This window comes from Salvelinus alpinus, chromosome 20, assembly GCF_045679555.1.
Source record: "Salvelinus alpinus chromosome 20, SLU_Salpinus.1, whole genome shotgun sequence".
NCBI classification, from domain to species: Eukaryota; Metazoa; Chordata; class Actinopteri; order Salmoniformes; family Salmonidae; genus Salvelinus; species Salvelinus alpinus.
Genome location: NC_092105.1, coordinates 42,879,415 through 42,902,614, shown reverse-complemented (window position 1 = coordinate 42,902,614; position 23,200 = coordinate 42,879,415). Strand labels below are relative to the sequence as shown.

Genomic DNA, 23,200 nt, shown 5'->3' with positions numbered 1-23,200 from the left:
TGTGTCATGCACAAAGTATGCCAAAACTATAGTTTGTTAACAAGAAATTTGTGGAGTGTTTGAAAAATGAGTTTTAATGACTCCAACCTAAGTGTATGTAAACTTCCAACTTCAACTGTATCTACTCCTTGTTGCATTTACTGATTTGTTGTCAATTTTTACATGTTGTTCCACTTTGTAGGATGGGGCCCTGCTTCAAGAAGTTTCATGGCATGTTGTAGGCTAAATGCAAACACTCATGTGACAGTGTGACGTGAATTTGTCCTACAAATCTTTTAAGGAAATTGTCTCTGAACAATAGTTGTGTTTTTTATCTTCTCCCTTTATCTGTCTTTATAATACTTGTTGCATTCACTGAATTGTTGTCAAAGTAGGCTACTGTATCTACATTTTGTTTCAGGCCAGGTCTGTACTAAATCTTATTGAGGTTATGTACAGTTTGAAAGTCTCTGAATAGTTTGCATTTTTACATGGTTACTTAAATAAGAATCGTTGTCAATCAAATAGTCTACTTTGTGTGAAAATACTTTCTGAATATTGTCTTCCGGTCACATTTTTATTATTTAAAAATATATATATTTATAAGTATAATATATTATAGTTCGTACATTTTGAGTGGGTAATTTAGTAAAATGTACTACCATTTAAATACACTAATTCTTTGTTGTTGTGTTGAGTGTTAATAGTTTTTTGATAGTGACTGTCTTTACACAATGGAAGACAAAAGTAGTGTTATTCCTATTGACATGAATGTGGAGTCATACCTGGGGCCTCTGCCTGGGGCCTGCAAATCACTAAGGCCGCCCCTGTTTGTAGTACCAGTAGGAAATAGTGAGTGCATCGTTGTATAAGGAACGTGCAGTGCGCAGGAGCCGTGAAGAGGAAAATCGAGAGAAAGAACGAAACAGCTGCTGTTGGATTCTTAATACTTGCGTCCATAAGAACATCACAAGAAAAATTCCACCAGAAGAGGAAAAGGGGCCGCAGGAAATACAGATTGCAGGCATCATCGGTAAGGGGAACCACATAAGTATGAGCGGACAGTAAATTGTTCCCCGAATCCATTATTTTCCATCATATTCCACTGTCATAGGACTGAATGCAGATCCTATGTGCGCCCGCAGTAGCACAAAGCGGAGGTTTGGGAACCAAATTGTGTCCAACACCAACTCTGAAATCGGATGTACAGTACGTATTGTGCCGTTTCATATTGACCACGGCTTCTAATCACATTTACCAACGATTCATTAATTACCTACCGGATCCTGATTGCTTGATGGGGCGTCGAAACATTTTCAACTTTTAACCCAAGGTGTGGACTTCACGGAGGAGGAAAGTGTTGAGCCAACCTGCATTGGTCTAACCTGGGAGTGCGATAAGTAATCAGCAGCGACTCACCAAAGAATAATCTGTTCAAAACCTGAACTGCAACGGACGCGTTTGGATAGCAGATGATCCTGTGCGTAATTGTTTTATAGCGGACTCCTTTTCGGATGAAGAGCTCTTTGTTGTGATTGAAGTGACATTAGCCCTCTCTTATTTTCATGGCTTTGGAGTGCAGTAGTAGGAACAGTATGTGGAGCGAGGGGACAGTGCATGATTAGTTCGTTACAGAACGTACTTTCCTCGCCTTATTTCCAATTCCAAGATATTGGACACAACATAAGGCCAATTGCTGCAACTACAACGAAGTCCTGTACAGAAATAGACTTTACATTAAACCCTTCAGATTATTTCTCTCGCTGCTGTCATCGTAGTATGTCTGCACTCCGAAAGAAATTTGGGGACGATTATCAGGTAGTGACCACCTCATCCAGCGGGTCTGGATTCAACCAGCCAGCACCAGAGAAGAAAAAGAAGAGGCAACGCTTTGTGGACAAGAACGGGCGATGTAACGTCCAGCATGGAAACCTGGGTGGTGAAACCAGTAGATATCTTTCCGATTTATTCACCACACTGGTCGATTTGAAATGGCGCTGGAATTTATTCATCTTCATCCTAACATACACGGTGGCATGGCTCTTCATGGCCTTCATGTGGTGGATCATAGCCTACATAAGAGGAGACCTCCATCGAGCCCACGATGACAAGTATACGCCATGCGTTGCCAATGTCTACAACTTTCCCTCCGCGTTTTTATTCTTCATAGAAACGGAAGCCACAATAGGATATGGCTATAGGTATATCACGGACAAATGTCCCGAGGGGATCATTCTCTTTCTTTTCCAGTCAATCCTGGGATCAATCGTTGATGCTTTTTTGATTGGCTGCATGTTCATTAAGATGTCCCAGCCCAAAAAAAGGGCAGAGACCTTGATGTTCAGTGAACATGCGGCTATTTCGATGCGAGATGGAAAACTAACCCTCATGTTCAGAGTCGGCAACCTGCGTAATAGCCATATGGTCTCCGCACAGATCCGCTGCAAATTGCTGAAAGTAAGTGGCACTTCTATGCCTCCATATAGCTCAACAATATTTGTGTATTTAAACGTTACAAAATACTTATTTCAGACGGTGTAATGTATTTGTTTTCTTATTGTTTAATTACGCACAATTAAATATTAAACACGGTTGGAAAAGATAATGAAATACATCGTTATTAGAATTAAGGTATTGTTATAAAGTGTATTATTCCCTGCTGATATAACTTTTTTTTTTTTTTTTTTACTTTCTTTGCAAATGGGCTTACCAATGTGAATTAAAAGCATAAAGCTATTAATTCCAGACACATTTAGTGGCAATGCTATAATGTTTACCTTTTTATGAATTAAACAATTTGATTAATAAACCCATAGACCCCCTTGAAGTTGGAGCGCTATAGTGGTGGTCACTGGGTTAACAACCTTTGATGTGGCTTGATGTGCCTGATTAGCTATAGCCCTCATTCAATTTACTAACTCTGTCTATTTACTGATGATTGATCGCTTTGATTGCTCACAAATTGTGGATGGCTGTCAGTATGGCTCACTAGGTTGCAGTAGTTAAACTGTGTCTCTCTTTCAAACTCCATCTATGTACGCTTCCATAGTCTCGTCAGACGCCCGAAGGCGAGTTTCTTCCGCTGGATCAGTTGGAATTGGACGTGGGCTTCAGTACCGGGGCGGACCAGCTCTTCCTCGTCTCACCACTCACAATCTGCCATGTGATTGACACCAAAAGCCCATTCTACGAACTCTCCCAGAGATCCATGCAAACAGAACAGTTTGAAATTGTGGTCATATTGGAAGGAATAGTGGAAACCACTGGTAAGTTATCACAAATACATCATTTTTCTTTCTTGCAGTATTAGTAAAGACCATAGGCCTAGGCCTATTTCATGTCTATGCCCTGAGATAAAGTGGTGGGCTGTGTTCGGCTCAGGCTAGAGTATATGATCGCAAAAATAAATGTGTGTTAGTATGAGTGTAATAATATGAGGATGAGTATAAAGTGAATAAGTACAATGTGAAGTTGCAGGGTTTTACTCGTAAGTGGCCAATGTTGACCCAGATGGGCTTCTCCAATGACCCCTGGATGTTAGTGAATGTCATTGATTGCATGATATTGGTTTTATGTGACACAGCTGGATAGGGTTTATAAATAATATGTTCTGATTTGATGTATGCAGTGGAAATGGCAACAAAAAAACTAATTGTAATTTGAGTCAACATTGACAGTGGTCCTTGGTAAGAAATACAACTAAACAAGAATGCTGGTAAATTAAATTATTTCTAAAAGAATTCACTCTGTTTTTATGAGATCTCCTAAAACATATTCCTAAGAGTTGATGTCTAGGGAACATTATTGCTGTTTTAAAATAGAAACCTCACACTCTTCTGGGGGAGTACACTGTAAAGAACAAATATGGTGATTACAATTGTAAGGCAACCAGCTGCAATAGGATTGTGAGTTTGCTCAACATTTGGGCATTTAGCGGAACCAACATGCATTCAATTTGAGAATTTATTGGACCTTGTTTGCTTATTGACCAGACTGCCTTGCGTTTCGAGTGAATGGTAGTTACCACCCATTACTGTATTTGTTAGCGACAGAGACATGGTTGTTGTATTCAATGGTTTTCAGTACTGCAGCCTTCACCAAGTGAGTGTCTAAGTGAATATGTTATCTTTAATATTAAACTCTTTATGACAATACATTACATTTATCATAAGGCCTTTTTTTGAGGGCCTATTTACACCCTAACACAATGGTCTCAAACTCCTGGTTTACAGGCCACAGCAAGTCTGCAAATCAGACTATGCTGGCTTGCAAAGTGCTGTGCAATTCCTATTGGAATCCAGCCAGAGTGAAGATATCCAACAACTGGAACTTTTAATATCCCGAAACCTGCATTTAGAATGACTGAAGATTGATTATTAAGACTACCTAAATCATATAAACTGGAACAGCCATCTCAGTAACAGGTGCAATAAATCCAACTACTAGATTGGATTAGTTTAGAAAAAAATGTATGCTATCTATGTTTGTGTAGGATAATATTAATCAACCAATCAAAGTACATGCACAAACACAGGTATTGAAACAAACAATTCAGAAAATCTACCTGCAAAAGAGCATGCTGAGCATGATGGGGAAGGGTTTGAGTTCTTTTGAGAAAACATGAATTTGTAATTTTACTCAGCAACCGGTTTCAAATTCAGCTGACTTCGAGCAGAGTTTGTTGAGTAAACAGGATTCAGCACATTCACTCAAATTCTAGTCCTTTTGAAGCCCACTCAACTCGAATAATAACGCTGAATAAGCAATTGGTTGAATGTACTTTTTTTTTTTTTACAGTGTTGCCTTCCAAAGACAAACATGAACATGAGCATGCCGAGTGTGATGGGGAAGGTTTTGAGTTGTTTTGAGAGAAAAATGAATTTGTCAATCTACTCAACAACCGTTTTCAAATTTAGCTGACTTCGAGAAGAGTTTGTTGAGTAAACAAACTTTAACACATGAACTCTAATTCATGTCCTTTTGAACTCCACTCAACTCACAGATTAACTCTGATTAAGCAATTGGTTAAATTGGCATTTATTTTACAGTGTATACTTTGCGTTCCCCTGTGCTTTTTGAAATTGGAAACATAAATTCAACAAGAACAGTATTGCCACATGTGATCATGGTGTGTAGGCATTTTCAAACTGTTCCCTTTGAGACAGTTAATAAAAGGTTTTCAGGGAGGGCCTTTTAAGATTGTGGAGTGACATAACTTTGTAGAAATCCTGTCTGACGCAGAACAGACCACTGCAGATTTACTTTAATCATGAAAAAGTTGGTCCTGTACTGTACGTGTGTGACAGTAGCATTCTTTACAAGTCATGCCATTAGATATCCACAAAAAAAAGTAAAATTGTCTATCAAATATGAAATATTTTCAGTCCTCAGATTTTATTCAGAATCCAAGCTGTTTTCAATACAGGGTTTTATGTGTTGATGAAAAATCTGTAGCAACTGACAGAGAACTCGTATAGTATATGAACATTTCATGGGGCTATTTTATTTATGAGGGCTTACATAGGGATGTTATATAGAAAAAAAAGATGCAGATAAATGACTGTATGATAAGTCTAACCTACGGGAGCTGCCTTTTAAGATTCATCCTAAGAATTAGACATGTCTACATCTTCTCCCAATGTTTGGATTCCTCGGTCAGTCATTATTACAGAAGATTCTAGAATGCAGATAAGATTTCTAAAACTTTCACTTATTAGGTAAAGGTCCACATGCATCATATGCAACTGGGTACAACAGCAAAATTCGACAGCACGTTTTACTATAATTGGATTTGAACATATTTGTTATATTTTCTCAATGTCATTGTTAAATCTAGCTAGCACTGTAATCTTGACTGGGTCAATACGAACGTACTGTATGTGTGGTATAAGGTTAAAGAACAAGAAAGAGATGACGATAAAAATGTATGTACAGTGAAAGTCTAAGCCTCAGACGCTTTCATTTTGGTCCAATGTAAATCTGTTTCCATGGCAACCTCTCCTTGAGCATTCCGGATTGCAGCACTGCACCTAAACTTAGATTTTATTCCTATGGTATGGGGGAAACGGTTTTCTATCGCGTTCATAGACAAATCAGCTCTCTCACCCCGGAGTATTTCTTCATTACTAAGCTCATATTCACACAATGAGCTTTTCAAATCGTCGTCCCACCCGTTCATGATACCATCAACTCAAGTCAGCAGCACATGACTTCCCATCTGTTAGATTATCAGAGTTTTGAACATAATCACTGCGTGCATGAGACTATTATACAGTGCATTCGGAAAGTATTCAGACCCCTTCACTTTTTCCACATTTTGTTACGTCACAGCCTTATAATAAAATTGATTAAATCGTTTTTTTCCCTCATCAATCTTCACACAATACACCATAATGACAAAGCAAAAACACGTTTTTAGAAATGTTAGCAATTTTTTTACAAATAAAAACTGAAATTACATTTACATACAGTACCAGTCAAAAGTTTGGACACACCTACTCATTCAAGGGTTTTTATTTATTTTTACTATTTTCTACATTGTAGAATATTAGTGAAGTCATCAAAATTATGAATAACACATATGGAATCATGTAGTAACCATAAAAGTGTTAAACAAATCAAAATATATTTTAGATACTTCAAAGTAGCCACCCTTTGCCTTGATGACAGCTTTACACACTCTTGGCATTCTCTCAACCAGCTTCATGAGGTAAACACCTGGAATGAATTTCCAACAGTCTTGAAGGAGTTCCCACATATGCTGAGCACTTGTTGGCTGCTTTTCCTTCACTCTGCGGTCCAACTCATCCCAAACCATCTCAATTGGGTTGAGGTCGGGTGATTGTGGAGGCCAGGTCATCTGACGCAGCATTCCATTGATCTCCTTCTTGGTCAAATAGCTCTTACACAGACTGGAGGTGTGTTTTGGGTCATTGTCGTGTTGAAAAACAAATGATAGTCCCACTAAGCGCTAACCAGATGGGATGGTGTATTGCTGGAGAATGCTGTGGTAGCCATGCTGGTTACGTGTGCCTTCAAGTCAAAATAAATCACTGACAGTGTCACCAGCAAAGCACCGCCACACCATCTCCTCCATGCTTCACGGTGGTAACCACACATGCGGAGATCATCCGTTCACCTACTCTGCGTCTCACAAAGGCACAGAGGTTGGAACCAAAAATCTCAAATTTGGACTCATCAGACGAAAGGACAGATTTCCACCGGTCTAATGTCCATTGCTTGTGTTTCTTGGCCCAAGAAAGTATCTTCTTCTTATTGGTGTCCTTTAGTAGTGGTTTCTTTGCAGCAATTCGAGCATGAAGGCCTGATTAACGCAGTCATCTCTGAACAGTTGATGTTGAGATGTGTCTGTTATTGGAACTCTGTGAATAATTTATTTGGGCTGCAATTTCTGAGGCTGGTAACTCAAATGAACTTATCCTCTGCAGCAGAAGTAACTCTGGGTCCTTTCCTGTGGTGGTCCTCATGAGAGCCAGTTTCATAATAGCGCCTGGTGGTTTTTGCGACTGCGCTTGAAGAAACGTGGTCGAAGTTCATGAAATTCACGATCAAAGTTCTTGAAATTTTCCACATTGACTGACCTTCATGTCTCAAAGTAATGATGGACTGTCATTTCTCTTTGCTTATTTGAGCTGTTCTTGCCATAATATGGACTTGATATTTTACTAAATAGGGCTATATTCTGTATCCCACCCCTACCTTGTCACAGCACAGCTCTAGGAAGAGTCTTGTTGGTTCCAAACTTCTTCCATTTAAGAATGATGGAGGCCCCTGTGTTCTTGGGATCCTTCAATGCTGCAGAAATTTTTTGGTACTCTTCATCAGATCTGTGCCTCCACGCAATCATATCTCTGCGCTCTATGGACAATTCCTTCGACCTCATGGCTTGGTTTTTGCTCTGACATGCACTGTGAACTGTGGGACCTTATATAGACAGGTCTGTGGCTTTCCAAATCATGTCTAATCAATTGAATTTACCACAGGTGGACTCCAATCAAGTTGTCGAAACATGTCAAGAATGATGAATAGGAACACGATGCTGCTGAGCTAAATTTCGAGTCTCATAGCAAAGGGTCTGAATACTTAAATGTTTATACATTTGAAACAACTGTTTTCACTTTGTCATTATGTGATATTGTATGTAGATTGATGAGGAAAAAAATACTTTAATTAATTTTAGAATAAGGCTATAACTTAACAAAATGTGGAAAAAGTAAAGGGGTCTGAATACTTTCCAAATCCACTGTATGAGAGTATTATAACAACAAAAACAACAACAACAACGAGCAAGGCACTTTTAACTGAATTAAAATAAATGTATTAGAATGGCCTGTTAAATAGAACAAAATTCAAACTCAAGACACTTTTCGGCATATCCTCCGTGACGATGAGTAGAATGATACAAGAATTTTAAAATTATTGTGTAAATATTAGAAATTAATATAACAGATACAATTGTTGACTCCAAATGGTTTAGGTTTAGTTAACTGTTCGTTCTATGAATGGCAAGAAAAGTAGACTTGAAAGGACTGAGAAACAGTCTGTATTTGGGTTGCAAAATTCCTGTTACTTTCTCAAAATTCCCTGGTTTTCCAGAAATCCTGTTTGGAGGGTTCCCGGATTTCCTGCTTATTCCATCATAGTACCAGAAATCTTCCAAACAGGATTTCTGGAGAATCAGGGAATTTTAGGAAAGTTACCAGAATTTTGCAACTCTAGTCTATACACAGCTATTGAGTCATCATCATCATCATCATCATCATCATCAACGTCATGCCAGGGAACACTATACTGAATCACTGAGGTGCAATCAAATTCACTTCACTGTATGTGCAGAAGTGAAATTGCTCAGACTGCAATTGCTTCACCACTTTTCTGTTTCGAAATGGTACATGAATTATACATTGTAAATCTAACATGCAATTTTGTACTTTAGGCCAATTCTCTGTCTTAATTTGAGATCAGAAACAATGCCATACTTCTTTGATCAGCTCAGTTAAATGATAAACAGGCTGTGATGTTAATTTCATGGCAAGCTGGCTTTGAATGTGTGCTAGACTAGAGGAAGAATTCTGTCAGCAACACAGTTTCTCCCTGAGAAGTTGTATGGCACTTGATTACCACAACACTTTGCAGTTCTGCATTTAAAAAAAATATGTGAAGCACTTCATTTGAGTTGTGTTCACTCATCAATTATGTTTAGAAAAACATTGGCACATCAGCAGGAAATGAGCTTTATGAGAGGACTGCTTTGTGACTATCATGTACAGTTGAAGTCGGAAGTTTACATACACTTAGGATGGAGTCATTAAAACTTGTTTTTCAACCACTCCACAAATTTCTTGTTAACAAACTATAGTTTTGGCAAGTCGGTTAGGACATCTACTTTGTGCATGACACAAGTATGTTTTCCAACAGATTATTTCACTGAATCACAATTCCAGTGGGTCAGAAGTTTACATACACTAAATTGACTATGCCTTTAAACAGCTTGGAAAATTTCAGAAAATGATGTCATGGCTTTAGAAGCTTCTGATAGGCTAATTGACATAATTTGAGTCAATTGGAGGTGTACCTGTGGATGTATTTCAAGGCCTACCTTCAAACTCAGTGCCTCTTTGCTTGACATCATTGGAAAATCAAAAGAAATCAGCAAAGACCTCAGAAAAAAATGGTAGACTTCCACTAGTCTGGTTCATCCTTGGGAGCAATTTCCAAACGCCTGAAGGTACCACATTCATCTGTACAAACAATAGTACGCAAGTATTAACACCATGGGACAACACAGCCATCATACCGCTCAGGAAGGAGACGCGCTCTGTCTCCTAGAGATGAATGTACTTTGGTGCGAAAAAGTGCAAATCAATCCCAGAACAACAGCAAAGGACCTTGTGAAGATGCTGGAGGAAACAGGTACAAAAGTATTTATATCCACAGTAAAACGAGTTCTATATCGACATAACCTGAATGGCCGCTCAGCAAGGAAGAAGCCACTTCTCCAAAACCGCCATATAAAAGCCAGACTACGGTTTGCAACTGCACATGGGGACAAAGATCGTACTTTTTGGAGAAATGTCCTCTGGTCTGATGAAACAAAAATAGAACTGTTTGGCCATAATGACCATGGTTATGTTTGGAGGAAAAAGGGGGAGGCTTGCAAGCCGAAGAACACCATCCAAACCGTGAAGCACGGGGGTGGCATCATCATGTTGTGGGGGTGCTTTGCTGTAGGAGGGACTGGTGCACTTCACAAAATAGGTGGCATCATGAGCCAGGAAAATTATGTGGATATTTTGAAGCAACATCTCAAGACATCAGTCAGGAAGTTAAAGCTTGGTCGTAAATGGGTCTTTCAAATGGACAATGACACCAAGAACAACAAAGTCAATATATTGGAGTGGCCATCACAAAGCCCTGACCTCAATCCCATAGAAAATGTGTGGGTAGAACTGAAAAAGCGTGTGTGAGCAAGGAGGCCAACAAACCTGACTCAGTTACACCAGCTCTGTCAGGAGGAATGGGCCAAAATTCACCCAACTTATTGTGGGAAGCTTGTGGAAGGCTACCCGACACGTTTGAGTGTATGTAAACTTCTGACCCACTGGGAATGTGATGAAAGAAATAAAAGCTGAAATAAATCATTCTCTCTTCTATTATTCTGACATTTCACATTCTTAAAATAAAGTGGTGATCCTAACTGACCTAAGACAGGGAATTTTTACTAGGATTAAAATGTCAGGAATTGTGAAAAACTGAGTTTAAATGTATTTGGCTACGGTGTATGTAAACGTCCGACTTCAACTGTACATGCTAATGATTGATGGGCTATTGGGAACATGCTGTGGCATTCATTTACATGATGCTGAAGAGGCATTTACTAATATTTTCTGAACAAGTTCAGCTGAAAGCTGCAGTGGAACATTTTGTTAGACTTTTTTAAATGAGCAATTCCGCGGGTTGTTGCATGGCAAGCTGACTTTGCACTATCCCCGCTTTGGAAAAGATTATTCCGGTTTTGAATATTTTAATACAACATTTTGTGATGTCTTGGCCTGTCCAGCATTTACCAACAAAAACCATCACTCTTGATTTTGTTATAAAAATAGAGTATTTCTGGTACAGCTGATTGTAGGGTACTCCACAATGATGGAAAATCACTGAAAAAGAGAAAGTTTTGCTGTGGCAAGTGAAGCTCTTGAGTTGTACAGCAGTAGTGCCTCTGGAGGTGAGCTGGAGGAAGTCTTCTGGTCTTTCATTAATGCCTCCTAAATGACACCCTATTCCCTATGCAGGGCCCACATTGCCCTGGTCAAAAGTCATGCACTACATAGGGAATAGGGTGCCATTTGGGACAGACACGGGCCATAACTAGTTAGTTGTGCATTGACGTGGCTAGTTGTCTTGGCTTCCTCTATGCCCCCTCCACGGCAACCCCAAGCCTTTTTTTACGATTCACTGGTATTGGAGAACAAATATCATCTTCCTTGTTATTGTGTTTCTGCTATGTGTTCATGCTAAGACGTGTGTGGGTGGCATGAGACTGTTATGAATTGATTTAAAGTGCACTTGATGTTTATTCATATGTATCTGTGAGCATATAAATACACAGTCTTTCTTGTGGACATTCTAGCATTGGATAAAGAAAGTGTTTCAGAGTTATACGTTGATTTTTTTTATTTTTTTTTACAGGGACAGTGCACATTAATCAACGTTTCAGTAAAAGTGCCGGTTTTAGCCAGCTGGCTAATTTTCAACCGCAGTTCCTGGGCAGGTTATTAAAAACAATTACAATATAGACAATCATTGAGCAGTGAGCACACGCAGAGCAACATAGGACAAGCAACACGTAGCATACAGACAGAGCAACATAGGACAAGCAACACGTAGCATACAGACAGAGCAACATAGGACAAGCAAGACGTAGCATACAGACAGAGCAACATAGAACAAAAAGCAGCAAGACACGTTGTATCACAGTTTGGCTTATCCTTTCCCAAATAATTTGCCCATTGATTCACTCCTCTTATATATTATAATGCATTTGATATGGAAACCTCAGGAACTGTGTGTTTACCATGTTTCAATGTAAATCATTATTTATGAGCTTCTTGAATTCTATTGCTGTACTTTCAATGGATTCTCCCATCGTTGGCTTAGTGTTGAATATTGAACAAAAATCCTGCATATTGGACAAGAAGTATGAAAAATGTGAACTTGTAATGCATAACCAAGACCAAGCATGTATAAATATAGCTTTCTCATCTGAGATTTGGGATTAGAGGAAGGGATTTGAGGTAGGTGCAGCAGATAGATGAGCTTTAGGGGAGAATAATTAACATTTTATTAACAAGAGGAGAAATTACTTTTTTGGCCTAAAAGCAAACAATTTTGAGTCATTGTGTGTCTCTTTTCAATTCTATTTGAATTGTTGTAATTAGTTATACATATTATACACAACCTTCACATACTGTATTATGAATACAATGCCCATTTGAATATTGAAACTAAAATAAGCAAAGAGGACTTTATCTTACACAAAGAATAGCAGCAGCATACTAAATTCAGAGGAATTGATATAAATCATGTAGCAGATTAGCCAAGTAGTTGGGAGTATGCATCGGTCTGTTTTTTTATCATTCACTGCAGAAATAGAAAAGGAAACATACAACTCTCTGCTTAAAACAGGTATAACAGTATACGATAAATTAGTCACTCCAGCCTAGGGACTACAGCTTGTGTGTGGTGTCAGGGGTGGCGTAGCATAGGTAAACAGTGGCAGAATGGAGCTTGCGATAAGGCACACAGCTGTGAAAGGATAGACAGGCCCCAGGAGAAAGTGACCATAATTCATTTTGAATAATTACACTCAGAGCGTGTCCCGTGCTGTTCCCCGCTCTCCATTCAGCCCGCACTCCAGCACTCTGCAGTTTCAAAGGGTTAATGTGGGTTCAGCCGAGGAAGTCAGCCTTCTGAGCAAGTGAGAGCAGGAGTCTCCAATTAAATCTAATGTGCCCAGGATCAGAGCACGGAAGAGTCACGGCCCTCCCCATGGAGAGGAACCTGTGTCACCAGGGCGCTCTGATAAGACACATCTTTAATAGCTTCCTGTTCTCCGGTGAGTTAGTGTTTTTCATTCATTTGTTTCATTTAACTTCATTAACGGTGGCTCTTTCACTACATGCCTCACGCATTTCATTGCATTTAGAAACTGCGTTGCACCTTTGTGTTTTTAATTACATGTTAATTGTGATTTAGTCACCAAATGCAGTGCTAGAATAGTTTTTTCTCAGTTTAAACACACCACAAACAAATGGTATAGTGCCAAACAATGGTTCTTTGGCTTGTAACGATAGTGGAACCTTTTTTGGTGCTATATGGGACCTTTTTGTGAAGGTTCAATAAAGAACTATGCTCATAAGGTTATTAGAACCTGTATTGTGCTATAAAGAATCCTTTCCTAAGGTTCCATGAAGAACCATTAAAAGGTTCTACTGTATATAGTCCCAGTCGGTATTCACATAATAATCAATTCCCCTCGACCACATCCACAAATTGGGGAAAAACCAACATTCTTTCCTATTGAGCCCCATTGTAAAGTAAAGTTCATTGTAGATTTTTTGTTATACAGATATAACAAAACATGCCGAAAAGCTGCTGTGTTGTTAAATGTACTCAAAAATCCCAACCTACGGTTCGCAATGCTTCCATGTAGGGAAATAGAGCCTGCGAGAAGAGCCCTGTGGCTTCAGGCTATTCCCTGTGGGAGTGGGAAATGTGGGGATGCCTTGTCCAAGTAGACTACACGTAGCTATGCGTGTGGAAAACATTTCATCACAGGTAATCCCGTGTGGCTCAGTTGGTAGAGCATGGCGCTTGCAACGCCAGGGTTGTGGGTTCATTCCCCACGGGGGGACCAGGATGAATATGTATGAACTTTCCAATTTGTAAGTCGCTCTGGATAAGAGCGTCTGCTAAATGACTTAAATGTAAATGTAATACATTTCACTTGTTTACTACAGGCCGTTTGTAACTTCACTCACTACTTGTAGCTGTATAGTCCATTTGTTTGTGTTGTTGGTCTTGGCTAGCATAATGTTCTGGTCGGTAGCTAGCTAGCACTCACTCATGTGGCTGCTAGCATCCTCATGAAAAGGGGCATGAGGGAAGCCCTACAATATTACGTTTATATAAGTAGTGAGAATGCTAGGGGGCAATGTTGAAAAGTTGATGTTGAAAAGTCATCTTTAGACATGTTTTACTTTTCTTAAATGTAGTTTTGTAATTGACTAAAACAAGCAGACAAGAAAATTGCGTTCGAAAAAGGTTACATTTTTCTGTGAGCCAATGAGGTAATCTAGGTAACCACAGGTTGTTTTCCCCACAGGTGGGCAGGGTCGCGACGTTTTATCTAATACTGCGTCTTATAGTACCAAAAAACGGTTCCACTCTGGTCCAACCCTTTTGGGGGATATTTGGAACCCTTTTTTAGGGTTCTTTACAGAACCTTAATCTCAAAACCACACAGTTTTTATATATATACAGTGGGGAGAACAAGTATTTGATACACTGCCGATTTTGCAGGTTTTCCTACTTACAAAGCATGTAGAGGTCTGTAATTTTTATCATAGGTACACTTCAACTGTGAAAGACGGAATCTAAAACAAAAATCCAGAAAATCACATTGTATGATTTTTAACTAATTAATTTGCATTTTATTGCATGACATAAGTATTTGATCACCTACCAACCAGTAAGAATTCCGGCTCTCACAGACCTGTTAGTTTTTCTTTAAGAAGCCCTCCTGTTCTCCACTCATTACCTGTATTAACTGCACCTGTTTGAACTCGTTACCTGTATAAAAGACACCTGTCCACACACAATCAAACAGATTCCAACTTCTCCACAATGGCCAAGACCAGAGAGCTGTGTAAGGACATCAGGGATAAAATTGTAGACCTGCACAAGGCTGGGATGGGCTACAGGACAATAGGCAAGCAGCTTGGTGAGAAGGAAACAACTGTTGGCGCAATTATTAGAAAATGGAAGAAGTTCAAGATGACGGTCAATCACCCTCGGTCTGGGGCTCCATGCAAGATTTCACCTCGTGGGGCATCAATGATCATGAGGAAGGTGAGGGATCAGCCCAGAACTACACGGCAGGACCTGGTCAATGACCTGAAGAGAGCTGGGACCACAGTCTCAAAGAAAACCATTAGTAACACACTACGCCGTCATGGATTAAAATCCTGCAGCGCACGCAAGGTCCCCCTGCTTAAGCCAGTGCATGTCCAGGCCTGTCTGAAGTTTGCCAATGACCATCTGGATGATCCAGAGGAGGAATGGGAGAAGGTCATGTGGTCTGATGAGACAAAAATAGAGCTTTTTGGTCTAACTCCACTCGCCGTGTTTGGAGGAAGAAGAAGTATGAGTACAACCCCAAGAACACCATCCCAACCGTGAAGCATGGAGGTGGAAACATCATTCTTTGGGGAAGTGTACCTATGATAAAAATTACAGACCTCTACATGCTTTGTAAGTAGGAAAACCTGCAAAATCGGCAGTGTATCAAATACTTGTTCTCCCCACTGTATATATATATATATTCTCGTTTAATAGCCATATTATATTGGGAAAATTCCATCGGTTTTATTATTTTGTTTATTAATTATTAACAAGTTGAATCAGGTGTGCTAGCTCTGGAACAGCTGGGGGACCCTGAGGAGAGAATTGAGAAGTACTGAATTAGTCAACCATTCTCAATTGACACAAGGCCTTTCACAAGACACGGTCACTGGCCATAATCATATATACAATGTAATAGCCTGACACAACAGATTAGATCAACTGGAATGAAACTCTCACTCAGGGTTGTACAAAAGAGCTGTGAGCAAACCACACCCCAAAATATTATAATGGTCCACCACCCCTAGATTTTAATTATCACTTAAGAGTTTTCGGAACTGCAAAGAACCATTGAAGGGCTCAAAGGGTTCTTTGGGTCAGTATGGTTTCACATAGAACCATCACCCTTCCCAAACAACCATTGAGGAACCCTTTTCTGTTAGTGTGTAGTGTAGCACATGCACTTTGTAGTGTACATGTCTCATGTTGGATTTCTTTTGTTCAGCTCAGGTCAGATACTTACTGTAATCGACTAATTCTAGATCGTGTTGAATTCCTCATGCACATGACCAGTTTGCATTAAGAGACTCCCACCGGGTGACAGCTTGCTTTGTCTAAAGTCCCACTGTGATAGAAAGTGTTGATTCAGACAATCAATCAAGTTTATTTATAAAGCTCTTTTTACATCAGCCGATGTCACAAAGTGCTATACAGAAACCCAGCCTAAAACCCCAAACAGCAAGCAAAGCAGAAGTAGAAGCACAGTGGCTAGGAAAAACTCCCTAGAAAGACAGGAACCTAGGAAGAAACCTAGAGAGGAAAAAGGCCCTGAGGGGTGGTCAGTCCTCTTCTGGCTGTGCCGGGTTGAGATTATAACAGTACATAGCCAAGATGTTCAAACGTTCATAGAGGACCAGCAGGGTCAAATAATAATCAGTGGTTGTAGAGGTCAGTACTTCAGGAATAAATGTCAGTTGACTTCATAGCCGAGCATTCGGAGTTAGAGAGTTAGACACACACACACACACACACACACACGGACCAAGGTAGCACGTCCGGTGAACAGGTCAGGGTTCCATAACCGCAGGCAGAACAGTTAACTGGAGCAGCAGCACGACCAGCTGGACTGGGACAGCAAGGAGTCATCAGGCCAGGTAGTCCTTAGGCATGGGAGAATTAGAGGGAGCATACTTAAATTCACACAGGACACCGGATAAGACAGGAGAAATACTACAGACATAAGACTTACAATAGCCCCCCCAACACAAACTATTGCAGTATAAATACTGGAGGCTGAGACAGGAGGGTTCGGGTGACACTGTGGCCCCCGAACAGGGCCTTCCAGGCAGGATATAACCCCACCCACTTTGCCAAAGCACAGCCCCCTCACCACTAGAGGGATATCTTCAAACCACCAACTTACTACCCTGAGACAAGGCTGAGTATAGCCCATGAAGATCTCCCCCACGGCACGAACCCGAGAGTGGCGCCAAACCCGGACAGGAAGATCACGTCAGTGACTCAACCCACTCAAGTGACGCACCTCTCCTAGGGATGGGATGGAAGAGCACCAGTAAGCCAGTGACTCAGCCCCCGTAATAGGGTTAGAGGCAGAGAATCCCAGGGGCGAGAGGGGAAGCCGGCCGCGACCGGGAGGTCCATGGGCCGCACTAGCGACTCCTGTGGTGGGCCGGGCACAGTGCACGCTGACCAGGTCGCTTGGTGTACGGTGTTTCCTCTGACACATTGATGCAGCTGGCTTCCGGGTTGGATGCGTGCTGTGTTAAGATGCAGTGTGGCTTGGTTGGGTTGTGTTTCGTAGGACGCATGGCTCTTTTACCTTCGTCTCTCCCGAGCCCGTACGGGAGTTGTAGCGATGGGACAAGACAGTTGGATGCCACGAAAAAGGGGGTAAAATAAATATAAAAGAATATATAAAAAAGTTGAGACCGAGTCTGCGTCTCTCACATGAATAGGCAGACCATTGCAATAAAATTAGCTCTATAGAAGAAAACCTTGCCTCCAGCTGTTTGCTTAGAAATTCTAGGGACAATAAGGAGGCCTGCGTCTTGTAATCGTAGCGTACGTGTAGGTATGTACGGCAGGACCAAATCGGAGAGATAGGTAGGAGCAAGCCCATGTAATGCTTTGTAGGTTAGCAGTAAAACCTTGAAATCAGCCCTAGCCTTTACAGGAAGCCAGTGTAGAGAGGCTAGCACTGAAGCACTGGAGACAACACACTAGAGAGCTTTACATTTCCTGACTATATAGTAATTTCACCAGGGATGAACTCCACACAATGGACATTTTGTTGAACAAGCTATGACATGGAGTATTCATTATCCCCTTCAGATGAACTGTGTTTGCTTCCCAAGGGAAAACAAGGTAATTGTGTCTTTGGGGATTTGTCAGGTCTCAGATGAACTGTAATAAATCATGGGATGGAGGAAGGGGTGTGGCGGTGGCAGACCTGGGCTGAACTCATTTGGTGATGCCACTACATCCAAAGTAACGGGTAATGGTCAGGCCATGATGTGTAGAACAGAGTCGTCATCACGCTACTTAGAGTTGGAAATAATTGTATCTTTGTCGCCAAGCACTTGCATGTGTTTTGGACTTAATATGCAAGTCTAAAACGAATGTATTGTGTATAGTAGTATTGCAAATGTTACTGGATATAGTGCCTATATAAAGTGTCACTTAGATTGTTGATAGGGGTATCATGTTGCCCCTTTCGCCATCCAGAACTAAATGGAGCCAGACAAGGATCTTGGTTATATTAAATAATCACTAAGGAAGGATGGGTAGCCTAGAGCTTGGTCAAAACTGACTGAAGATTGTGGCTCCTCATTAACTGTCTGTTATCGCAAAGTAATAAAGGTTGTGCTCTGCTTATATTTTTTTGGTCACTGTGCAGTATTGATCGCTAGCGTCTGAGTGTCCCTGAAGTCCACGTTAATCGATCTCGGTCTGAACACACACAGCCACATTTACATTTTGTTCTTTGGAGTTTGGAGGCGCTTCTAGCGAGACAATCTTTGGGGGGATGTCTGCTTTCTATTTCTGTCTTATTGACATGCTGTGGGGTACTGGATCTCACTCAACCCATAGTAAGAATACACAAGCATAACGGAATATGCAATATCCCTTTTTGAACGGCTCCCGGCTTGGGTTAAATAGAGGGAAGTGGGTTACTGAGATTTACCGCCCAAACCCACTCCCTTGTCCGTTGTGTTATTCTGCTTCTCTTTATAGCAGCTTTTTGCCCATCCTCCCCATCTCCTATTCCTCACCCACCACCAACACACTTTTCTCCTTGATAATGTCAGTTTTTCCCCCTGCTTGTTAGTGGTCTTGCTGTTGTGTACAGCCTTATGTTCCTGCGCCTGGTCTGTCACCTCACCCTGTGTAGAGGCTTGGCAGGCAATGGCAATCTCCTCTCTCTCTCACACACACACAGCCCCTGCTCTGCTCCGCTCTGCTCTGCTGTTTACCTCCACACTGATGTTATTGCCTGAGCATTTTGCCTCCCTCAACACCCATCCCCCATAGCAGTACATTTCAACACCATTTTAGTCTCAGCCAGTGAATTTCCTTCTCTGTGTTTTTCTTGCACACATTTTGCCTGCCGCATGTTGAAAGCTGAAAGTTCGAGATGCAACTTAATTCATTGATTAAATACTAAGACAGTATTACAACAGATTTAGATTCATCTACGAAGAATGAAAGGAAAAAGCACGTCCCTAAAAGCTACATTTTTTTTCTTCTCAGCAAACAGTATATTTTGATGGTGGTCACCATAGAAACAGATTTGTCTAAGAGATCGGAATTGTTCCCATAATAGATGTATCCGTTTCATAATTTGATTTCTTTTTTTTTCATCCTCTAATAGTCACAATGTGTTGTGTCCTTTCAGGCGTTTTGTTGAAAAAAGGTGACCATTCAGTTGTTAGGAACCCAAAGTACTGTACTCAGCAGAGTATTGTTCCTGTATGTCCTGTGAATTCAACTGTTCCTTCTCCATTAAAAGCCAGGTAGCAGATAATGGACCCTATCAGATATGTATGTAGTTGGTGCTGTATATTATTGAAAATACATGGGTTCTAATTATTTGTTAGTATACAAGTATACAATTTATGCTCCCCGCAAATAAAAACCACAAAGACTGATGGAAAGGCCCAAACACAAGATTGAAATTTCTGTAGCCTACTGTACATGGTAAGCTGGTGCCTAACGAAAATGACTGACACTGACAATATTGATTCTAAATGTTATGTGTAATGACAATGCATTGTGAAATAGAAAATGAACTGCAATTTGCTAAAACTATTGTGATGTGCATTAAATATAGCTAACCTTCAATGGTACAGCTAACATAAGATAGTTTTTATCTATCGTGATTGCTGGCAAACGAAATAGAAACAGACAATTATAGCTAAAGTACACTGAACAATAATATAAACGCACCATGTAAAGTGTTTGTTTCATGAGCTGAAATAAAATATCCCAGAAATGTTCCATATGCACAAAAAGCTTGTTCCTCTCAAATATTGGGCACAAAATTGTTTACTTCCCTGTTAATGAGCATTTATCCTTTGCCAAGATAATTCCTCCACCTGACAGATGTGGCATATCAAGAAGCTGATTAAACAGCATGATCATTACACAGGTGCATCTTGTTCTGGGGACAATAAAAGGCCACTTTAAAGTGCAGTTTTGTCACACAACACAATGCCACAGATGTCTCAAGTTTTTAGGGAGCGTTCAATAGGCATGCTGACTGCAGGAATGTCCTCAGCTGTTGTCAGAGGGGGTGCTGAGGAGTATTTCTGTCTGTAATAAAGCCTTTTATGGGGAAAAACTAATTCTGATTGGCTAGGCCTGGCTCCCACGTGGGACTATGCCCTCCAAGGCCCACCCATGGCTGCACCCCTGCCCAGTCATGTGAAATCCATAGATTGGGGCCTAATTAATACATTTCAATTGACTGATGTCCTTATATGAACTAACTCAGTAAAATCTTTGAAATTGTTGCGTATATATTTTTGTTTAGTATAATATATGTCAAAAATAGCAGTGATTCATCAAAATAAATCGGTTTTGGAAACATAAGCAATGTATCTTTCATATCATATATAATATATATATAAATTAATAGATACAATTACTACACACCTTTTATAGTGTTAGGGTTCCCACAAGGCCCTATTTCCATGTTACAGTGCTTGTTTACGGGAGAAAAAAAACGGAAGATAGCTAAATAGCGCAGGTACGCCTCCATCTGCGTCTCCGAACACCTGTGTGTAAACGGAAGATGGATGCCACGAACGTGTTGTCACTGAAAAATACTGTCGGCTGCAACTGTGTTAAAACAGTGTACAGTTAGTGTATTAGTGCTTTTTCTTTCTTAAACTGTACCGCAACTGAGAATGGATTCACGTTTAGATGGAGTACTTGGCTGTTTTGGCTGCCAGAGCCAATTCGCCTCTAAACAGAACATGTAAGCTCCTTGGACTATAAGGAGTAACGTTAGGTTCCTTTAGTCCATTATTGGGCTCGTTAAGACGGTGCTCATAGGCTTGTATATTACTATCAGTATAGGCTATATGACCCACATTGTGGACATCAAGCTATAATATGACCAGTATTTAGCTAACAACAACTGGCAGACATGTTTGCATTTCTTTAGTTTCATCAGTGTTATTTAAATGGAAGATGTTAACTTAATGCGCCAGTTAGAACGTTAGCATAGAGGTAGCAAGCTAGCTCTTTCACTTACCCGGTTCACTTCCATGCTCACACGAGCCCATGATAATGCTCAGTGCTGCTGATTGAGATGCTTTAGAAGTCACGTTGGTGGTAGGGGCAGCATCCACCGAAGCAACTTCTTGCTGAAGCCCTCCTTCCATTGTTGATAGCAGTAGACATTCTCAGGGATTAAATGTGCCCGCAGACTGATTTGTTCGCCTCATTCTCACAAATGTGTCCCACTTCATAGAAAGTTATAAATTGCATAGTCTAAAACTTTGACCCCCCAAAAAAAGGTGATGGATAAAAATGCAATTGCTAACTCGATACTGTTAGTGTCTTTACGCTTACGGAGAAACCCACACGTATTCAAATTATTTATGCGTTCGAAACCAAGTGGAAGGTGGGAATTTAGCAGTTGTGATGTCGTAAATACCAGTTGGATGCGTTTGTGCTTTGAACTAGTTGAGAAACGCTGATTGGCTAATGGCCAACCTCTGCGTAAACCACAAACTAAAAGTACAGCTATCATGCTTGTAAACAAATTATAGTGTTCAGAAACCATCGGAAATTGATACTTCCTCAATTCCTGATTTGCAAGACAATTTATAAATTCAAACGAACCGCCTGTAACTAGACATGGAAGTTTAGATGGCCTGTTGTCTTCCAAGTGGGGGAATTGAATAAGTATCGCCAAGTAAAGCTCGGTCTAAAATTCTCTGTGCTATGCTTTAAACTACCTACTGTGTAACGGCTGTATGGAAGCGTTCACATATCACCACCATTTCTAAGTGTTGTTAACATTTGGGAATGTTTTATTGGGGTGAACTAAGTAACTGTTATATGTGTTTTTGACATTGAGAAATAGGTGCTACACTCTTTTTAAAGGGGGCATCTATTGGATGCTTATTCCCTCTGTCAGTTTGCTTCTCCATGCTGCTCTAGCTTAGTGCATCTCTTTAATAAAAAAGTAGTCAAGCAGGGACGCATTCTTCTGCTTTTCAGCAACAACCTTCAACATGATGAATTGGTATTTAATTGTTGCTGCTCACCATTTTGTAAATTATTAAAGCATTCGTATGTTAATGTCATTTATTTCCAAAATGATCTGAACAGTGCTCCGATGCAAGGACAAGAGGGTTGAGTCGTGATTCTCTATTCACGGTCCAGATTCCCATTCTTGCTTCTGCTAGCGTTTTTTCTCATCCATAACACTTCAGTTGCCTCTAAAGCCCTGATACTATGTCAGGGGACTGTGCTGACAGCCATATACTGGCGAGTGAGGGTGGGTGGATGAGTGCGTGTCTGTGCGTGTGTGGCTGTGTGCTTGCGTGCATGCGTGTGTTTGTGAGAGGTTGTCTTACATCTGCAGATCCTTGTCTATGATATAATTTAGAGGTCGGGGAGGACTCCTCACGCCCACCTTTCTCTCAGTGACTTGGCCTGTGGGTGTCGAAGTGCAGAAACATGCTAATCTGAATAACTAACAATCCTCTATTTGCATAAATATGTCAATTCTTAGCACCATTTGCATTTCATCGTTTCCCCAAAAAATGCAGGTTGTTGTGGGTGTTTTGTAAAACAAGCTCAGAAAAGCACTTTTTGTGTTTCTGAAGTCAAATGATGTGTATGGATTTTTTTGATATGTAAGAACTGGGTAGAATGAAACAGGTATCTATCTACAGCCAGGATGCAGGACTCTGGTCCTCGAGGTCTGGGGACAATGGACTTGTGCACCCCTGATATCCAGCATATGACTGAGCCATGCAGCAAACAGAAAACAGCTCCTGTGGCTTCTATATTCTGGATAAGCTTATGTTAGAGACTCTGC

General features: G+C 40.5%; 1 protein-coding gene and 2 long non-coding RNA genes across 3 annotated transcripts in view; 1 reads left to right on the top strand and 2 right to left on the bottom strand.

Annotated features, from left to right (window-relative positions):
* LOC139546917 (uncharacterized) overlaps window positions 1-21,784 on the bottom strand; it is a 36,890-nt gene extending 15,106 nt beyond the window's left edge. Inside the window, exon 1 of the long non-coding RNA XR_011669282.1 lies at window positions 21,401-21,784. This is a non-coding gene — a long non-coding RNA (uncharacterized lncRNA). The remainder of the gene's footprint in view (window positions 1-21,400) is intronic.
* Window positions 850-23,200, top strand: part of LOC139546916 (G protein-activated inward rectifier potassium channel 1-like) — a 36,892-nt gene continuing 14,541 nt past the window's right edge. Inside the window, exons 1-2 of the mRNA XM_071355864.1 lie at window positions 850-2,436; window positions 3,029-3,245. Of these exons, the coding sequence (XP_071211965.1) occupies window positions 1,597-2,436; window positions 3,029-3,245 (1,057 nt within the window). The 5' untranslated portion in view covers window positions 850-1,596. The remainder of the gene's footprint in view (window positions 2,437-3,028; window positions 3,246-23,200) is intronic.
* Window positions 15,640-16,657, bottom strand: LOC139546918 (uncharacterized). The gene is made up of 2 exons (XR_011669283.1): window positions 16,145-16,657; window positions 15,640-15,714 (listed from the first exon to the last, which is right to left on the bottom strand). It is a non-coding gene; the product is annotated as an uncharacterized lncRNA (long non-coding RNA).